Genomic DNA, 8,291 nt, shown 5'->3' with positions numbered 1-8,291 from the left:
TTTAAGTCTTTCGTGATTCTTTCAAAAATTTTTGCAGAAAAAATATTTTCTTGATATATTTTTACAAAGAGAATAAAATTTGAATTTCGTATATATATATATATATTATATATATATATATATATATATATACAAAATAAAAATCCTTTACCATCTTACCTTAGATTTTTCTTTTTCCCTCAACCTCTCCAAAAAAGTATTGACATCACCAAATTTCGTCTTCAACAAATAGTTCATGATCAAAAATTTGAGCAACATGAAAGGTTTAACAAAATACAGCATAAAATTTAGCACAGAATACAAAAAATGCATCCAAAAATTTTTTGCAGCAAAAAGATCATTTGAAATCGAAGAACCAACAGCCAAAATCACCACCACATGATATTTAACAATCATTATTTTCAATTTTTTATAATTCGTAGGAGTAAAAGAATCTTGTTCGTATTTTTGCAAATCGTTTAGGATAGTAAAAAATTTTTGGCGGTTCCAAAATTCTATTATCACTAGGCTTATGTTTATAAAGTACCAAAATTGGTGTTGTACGTCCATTACCATTACTAGAAGTTGGGTTTTTATTTTTTCTTCGTGAGTTTTTTCTAGTAATTTGTATAGGAATAAGGGTGAGATTATTTGGAATAGTAATGCTAAAATTGTTTGGATTATTGATTGGATGTTGAAATAAAGTTCGCCTTTTTGGTTTATTTTATAAGGTGATATGCCCACAGGAATTCCGAATAAGTAAAGGAGACGTAGGTGTTTTATTAGTTTTCCACGTACAAGAATTGTTGACATTGTGGTAAAAAATAGAGTATTTTTAAAAAAAACTAACGAATTATTTAACTGAAATTAATCGAGTATTTTTTTGTATCACTTTTCTTCTGTTGCACGAAAGTCTTCAAATCTGAGCTGAGAAATATTCGATAAAATTTAAAGTTTTGTTTAAAGTTTTATCAAAACACATTCACTGCAATTTAAAATGTCTAAAAACTATTCACAAATTTATTAATATTATTATTACATTAATAAAGCAGAATTATTTAAAATTAAAAAACTCAATTTTTGTTAAAGAACTTAAATTATTGGAAGAGATATATTTAAAGTTTTTTATTTAAACTCTAGTTACAAATTCATTTATATTAGGTTGTCAAGTATCTCCCTTCCGCTTTTTTATATATATATATATATATATATATATATATATATATATATATATAAAGCGGAAGGGAGATATTTGACAACCTAATATTAACATCAAGTTTTTGAAACAGAATTGTTTTGAAAGAATTGTTTAAAGTGGAAAGACTCAATTTTTGTTCTTGAACTTTTTACTAAAATTTTAGTTTTTTTTTTAAGTTTACCAAAAGATTTTTATTTAAAGCTGCAACACTTTACATTATATTTTTTTATAAATTTTTATTTAAATTTTACTAAAATGTAAAATGTGAAAATCTATTAACAAATTTAATATTTTTTTTTATTAATTGACAAAATATCCCAAAAAATATTCAAAAGATTTTGGTTTTGTTTTAAGTTTTATTAAAACTTTGACTATTATCTCAAATTTATTAACACCTTACTAACACTTCAAATATTTATTTCATTTATAAAAAAATCATCAAATTATATTATTATTAAATTATTAGAACAAGAAAGAAATTGTGAGTAATTTTTCCATTTTTTTTTTTTTTTTGAAATCAACGATTTTAAGCATTTTATGTAAGTTTATTGTTTATTAAAATAATATTCATAATATCTCAATCTTTAAACATATTCATTACATATTTATTAATAAAATGAATATTAATCAAGCAAGTAATTAAAGTTTTTTGAAAATTCTATTCTACATATTATTGCACTTTCATTAAAATTTAGAATGTTCAAAACTTTTAATTTATTTATTTTATTTACAATTATTTTTTATTAGATTCTTATTATTTTTTGACTATTTCTAAAACATATTTTATATTTTTATTTGTGTAACGTTTACTAATTTTATGTAATAAATTCATCGTATAAGATATTTAAATTGCATTTTTTTTAGAAAATGTGTTTTTTTACTGAAATTTTAGTTTATCTATAAACAAATTTATTACATATTTATAAAAAAAAATCATGCAAGTTATAGATCTTTTTTTTTAATTTTATTCTACGCATTATTGCACTTCCATTAAAATTTAAAATGTACACGACTTATTAATTTTAATTATAGAAATAAATATTTTTATTAGATTCTAATTTTTGTTGATTTCTTATATTTTTAAAATATAATTTTTTTACACGTTTACTATTTTGTTTAATAACTTTGATTTGACTACAATTTTATATTTTTTTAATACTTTAATATTACTATTTATTAACATTTTGTACCAGAAAAATCTTAGGGCAACCCTCTTTTTTTAAATTTAGATATTCATTAAGATGTTTCAAGATAATTTTTACACTCAGCAAAAATTACAAAAGTTTTCTATATTTAAATTTTTTTAAGTAATTAATTTGCAGACATTTTTGCAAATTTTGTTTGTATATTAAAACATTAATTAGTTCTTTAACTTTTTAATATATAACATTTTATTTATTTAATTTATTATTATTCATGACTTATTTATTATTATTTTATTATTAGACCTATTAATAGTATTATTTACTTTAACATTTAACGATCTATTTATTATTTTTCATACTAACCTTCTCATATTATTTTTTTTTTTAATAAATTTATGTTAATTTGTAATATTTCTCTTATGTATTATTAAAAAGATATCGACACTATTATTATTAATTAACAATTATTAACTACTACTAATTCTAATATACGAATATTAGCAATTTTTTTATTAATTTTCCACTTGACTAGTTTAGCAAATGACAAAACGTGTAATTATTCTCTAAGTAAATTAATATTAATTATTGGAAGTAAAATAATATCAATGAGGGAAAAAGCTGTCTAATTACTTGAGTAATTACATAAATAAATTAGATGATAGACATAAACACAAAATAAATATGAAGAAGCACTCACATTATATATATATATATATATATATATATATATATATATATATATATATATATATATATATATATATTTAGGGTGGTCCTTAATATGGATGTTATCGAATATTTTTTATTCCAGGGGCACAAATGCTTCCAAAATGGTAAAAAAAAATTCTCTGAAAGTTTTAAGTCTTAATATTAACTTTTAGATAGTCCGCACTTCAAACAAAGATTCTTGGTTCTTCCTAAATACTCAGGATTTACATGTTTGCAAATATTTTTGGTCAATACTTTAAATAAAACTTTTTAAAATCGTTTTGTTGTATTTATAGACTCAACCATACTTTTTATAACATTATTAAGTATATTTTTTAACTATTTAATTAAACATTATCATCTACTTAACTGTTTTATTAATATTTTGCAGATGAGTTGAGGGAAAACACAAAAGTGGAGCCTACGATCCTACCTTGAGGAACTCTAGATTTCATGTTCTTGTGTCTTAGAAAATTATCACACAAGGTAAGTTATTTATTGTTTTTGCACTGAAATCTTTTAAAAATAATAAATTAAAAATAAATATTATGTATGTGTTAAGTCTATTTTTTTTAATTTAACTGGTCAAATATTTTTTTATAATATTTTTGGAGTTTTTTATGAATTTTATAAAACACGTATTATTTAGTATTTTGAATAAAATATTATAAATTAGTTATAGTTTAGTTGCCAATAACCGGCCAAGTTTCTCTAAATGTTTTTCATTATGTCAGTCATATAAAATAAATATCAAGGTGGTCCTTAATATGGATATTTTTGAATGCTTTTAAGTTGATAAAAAAACAATATCTGAAAGTTTTCGCTCTTAATTTAACTTTAAGATAGTCCGCAATTCACACAAAGTTTCTTGGTTCTTCCTGAGTAAATACTTATTTTATATAATATATCAAATTTTTGTTATAATTTTTTTATTTTGGATCAAAATAACCAAATACAGTGTAATACTCAAAATTTTGATTCACTTGTCGCTTTGTTATAAAATTCTAAAAAACAAATGGAATTTTACACATGTTATGTCCATAAGAAACTTTGGTTGGAGTGCGGACTATGTTAAAGTTAATATTAAGAGCTAAAATTTTCAGAGGATTTTTGTTTATCATTTTGAAAGCATCTAAACCCCTGGGAACAAAGAAATTCCTAAAAATCCATATCAAAAACCACCCTAATATAAATCTTCTCACCTTATACATAATTTTCCTTGATTTCTCCAACCAACAATTGATATCCTTAAACCTCTCTTCAACCATATAATTAATCGTGAAAAATTTCATCAACATAAACGGTTTCACACAATACATCGCAAAATTAATCAACAAACTCAAAAAATAAGACTTTACATTTTCACCCCTCAAAGCTACCACTATTTCACTTGCCATTGCAGAACACAAGAACAACAAAGCTGTTACATGGATTTTAATAATAAATTTTTGTAGTTGTTTATAATTAAATTTGACACTGAAATAATTTAGGTCTTTCATGTCATCGTAGGTTTGTAGGTTTTTTATAATTTTGACAATTTTTTTTCGGTTGCAATGTTCTAAAAACACTAAAAGTATGTTCATGAAGTACCAACATTTGTCTTGAACGTCCATCACAATTTGTAAGATCAAAGTTTTTTTTTCAATTGCACTTGCGTTTAAATAATTAATAACAATTATTGGAATTGTTATTAAATAAATTAATACAAATATAGAAACAAATGTACAAACTTTGTGGAAGTACAATTCGCCTTTTCGGTTTATTATATAAGGCGACAGGCCTACAGGTAAGTCTATTAGGTATATTAGGCGTAATGTTTTTGTTAAGGAACCGTTTGTTATTATTTTAGACATTTTTTTTTAAATTTAAAAATAAATATATATTTTTTTAATAAAATTATAATGTAGAATGATTTTTTTTAACCTGTGTTCTAAACGCAAACGTTGCTTGTGTAAGTTGTGTTGCGTTTTGCTAGGCGATAATTAAACAGGGTTCTGGTAGTAGTTTTGTTAACATTTTTTATAAAGTTGCTGAAAATGCTGAAAAATTTATTTTGCTGAATTTTTATTTTGTATTGATAGTAAAGAGTCCGTCAAATAACTTTACTTTATTGGCAGCAATTTAAAATTTTTTGCCAGCCATTTGAAAGTTAAACAGCTGTTTCAATGAAATTATTTTCAATTATTTACCAGAAGGATTGCACTTTTAAATAAAAAAGATTTAGATTGAAAAAATATTCAGTAGTATATATAAATATAGCATTTTCAAAAAAAAAAAAAAAGTTATCTGACGGTTCCTATACGTGTATGTAAATTTTATTGATTTTTTGTTAAGGCTTGGTGTTTTAACTGGGGGGTGTAAATTTAGAACAAATTTTCTTGATCTTGATTTAGTGTTTTTTGCATTCAACAGATGGTATATTGCTTTTTTTTAAATAACTCACTAATTACAATACACGTACTTTAAAAGGTAATTTTTTTTATAATTCATTGTTGTGATATTTTATTATATAACATTTTTTTGATTTAGTTGAAAAGATATTTTATATGCGTTTATTTTGTTCTCATTTCAAATCTTATCTAGAATTTGAACCTAGTGGTGAAAGTACGTGCTGCAGATGGTGGCGCACTCTATAGAATGCGGGAACAATTAAAATTTAAGTCCTGTCAAAGCCCTTGTGTTTGCAATTTATTTGTTCTATTAAAAATTAATAAAATAGTTTATCACTTGTTTATTTCTATAATGTTAAAATATTTTATTTAATTTAAATTTCAAATTATATAATTTATTATTACTTTTTTTTAACTTCCCGTAGGGTAAATTATAGCAATGGGCCGAAAATCGAAAACAAATTTTTTTGCATATCTTCATGTTTCAGAGGTTTCTGAACATTTTGGCATACCTCAGAATTAAATGATATGTATCTGTTTAGTGTGTCAGTAAGTTTTCGTCCACGATTTTGGGCGCACGGGTCAACCGAGTTTTTGAGAGAACGGAGTATCCGATTTGAATGATTCAAAAAACGTTCGATTTGTAATAATTGGGAAAAGTGGTGATTAGTGTTTAGCAAAGACGGGTTTAGTAGTTTTGGTGATAAGAAGCTGAATGTGCAAAAAATGACAGTTTTTGAGAGAAATAAGCATTCAATTTGTATGATTAAAAAACTTTCTGATTGTGTTGACGAAACGAACGAATGTTTTTGTTTTGTTTCATTTTTTTTTTTAATTTCCAAAAAATATTTTTTCAACTAAATTTTATTCTTCGAATATGTCATTATGGTTTGTTTGAAAAATAATAGTAGATGTATAAAAGTATTTTTTACAAGGACACTAATAATAATTTTGTTAAATTTGAGCTCAAAATAGTACAAAATCGTAGTTATTCTGCTAAAGTTTTGATTGTGAATATTTCAAAAATGAATATTTTGATGAATCGAATTAAGTATTTAGTGAATCCAAATTTTTGTCTTTTTGAATATTTGATAAACCTTCAAAAATAAAAATAGCTTTTGCCGAAAAATATGACAAGTGTCAGCATTTGCTTATCACTTTTGAATTAAAAAAATGAGAATTCTAATTCTTAATTTCTCATTTCATTTCTATCGATAATGATAAAAAAAATTACATTAATGATAAATAAAAAAATATTTTATGTATGCAAATTTAATTATGTCCACAATAAAATTTTAATTTTTGGATTATTTGATTTAATTTTATGTACACTAGCGCTCCATCTATTTTAGTCATCAGTTAATACAATATCAATTAAGGAAATTGACAATAAAATATACCAGTTAATTAAAAGGGTTTATTAAACGGAAATTGATGTAATAAAATAATTAGTATGGCTTTGGGCGAAAAAAATATTAGAAATGGAATATGTTTGTTAAGTAGTCGTGAAAAGCATTTTACATATCAAAAACGTATAAAAATAAATGACTTAATAAAAGTCATATTAAATACAACATTTATATGCAATTTTGACAACATTTATAAACTTTGGGTACAAAATATTATATTAAGGTGGTCCTTAATATGGATACTTTCGAATTTTTTGCCCCCAGGTGCTAAAATGCTTCCAAATTAATAAATAAAAAATCTCTGAAAGTTTTAGCTCTTAATATTAACTTTAAGATAGTCTGCACTCCATTTGCTTATTTTAATCATAAATAAAAAATTTACAACAAAAATTTGATGTATTTTGTAAAGTAAGTATTCACTTAGGAAGACGAACCAAGACACTTTGGTTGAAGTGCGGACTATTTTAAAGTTAATATTAAGACTTGAAATTTGCAGATAATATTTTTAATCAATTTGGAAGCATTTGAGTCCCTGGGAGCAAACAAATAATATATACGTATATATCTTACCTTGGTTTTTAGTTCCCTCGAACCTCCCAAAAACTGATTAACATCCTTAAATCGTTCCTGGATCACAAAATTAATAGTCAAAACCTTCAACAACATAATAGGGGTCACAAAATACAACATACAATTGGACAAAATACAAGAAACCAAAGTTTTCAAACTATCAACTGCCAAAACAACCCCTTCGCTCCACAAAACAAAAACAATCAAACCCAGTAAAAACAAATGACTAGAAACAATAAATCGTTTTAGGTTCCCATAATCCATTTTATCACTAAAACTGTTGGTAAATTTGACGTCATCATATTTCTGCAAATTTTGAAGAATGTTTTTGAACACTTTGCGGTTAAAAAATTCCAGGATAATCAAAAGTACATTTGATGAATACCAAAAATAATCACTTATATCCAGAACTAATTTTAGCAATCCTGATAAACTATAAATATTACCACAATCGAAACACATCAACATGTACCAGCTGATGAATAACTGGTATACCATGGCTAAAGATACCAGGAACACAGATTTTTTGGAAAAACTGAATTCTCCTTTTTTATTTATCTCATATGGCGACATGCCAATAGGTATTCCTAATAGGTACAACAAACGCAAGGTTTTTATTAAAGGACCTCGTAGTACGATTTCTGGCATTTTCAGACACTTTGTGGTGAAAGTTTTGGACGAATAATGATTAAATTATAATTATATTATTAGACCTTGATAAGTATTGATATTAATTTGATTATTTAACGGCAAGTTTCTGGTGTGATAGTAATTAATTATTTAGTAATTATAAATGTACACATTAATGTCCACAATAGATGCACGTGGAAGACGACATTGACCTTTTTTTATAAATTAATGAGGTTAAGATATTTGTTTCTAAATTTGAAGT

The 8,291-nt window shown here is 24.0% G+C and overlaps 1 protein-coding gene across 1 annotated transcript in view; it reads right to left on the bottom strand.

Moving 5' to 3' along the window:
• LOC113367635 (putative gustatory receptor 28b) overlaps positions 1 to 8,047 on the bottom strand; it is a 113,158-nt gene extending 105,111 nt beyond the window's left edge. Inside the window, exons 1-2 of the mRNA XM_026609225.1 lie at positions 7,895 to 8,047; positions 7,400 to 7,483 (exon numbers count right to left, since the gene is read on the bottom strand). Coding sequence (XP_026465010.1) covers positions 7,400 to 7,483; positions 7,895 to 8,047 — 237 coding nt within the window. The remainder of the gene's footprint in view (positions 1 to 7,399; positions 7,484 to 7,894) is intronic.
• Positions 8,048 to 8,291: the final 244 nt, after the last annotated feature.

This window comes from Ctenocephalides felis, unplaced genomic scaffold (genome assembly GCF_003426905.1).
Source record: "Ctenocephalides felis isolate EL2017-DRISC unplaced genomic scaffold, ASM342690v1 CF-g0.4_SCAFFOLD_01170, whole genome shotgun sequence".
Taxonomy (NCBI): domain Eukaryota; kingdom Metazoa; phylum Arthropoda; class Insecta; order Siphonaptera; family Pulicidae; genus Ctenocephalides; species Ctenocephalides felis.
Note: the sequence above shows the minus strand (reverse complement) of the source record. Positions and strands in the feature narration are given on the sequence as shown.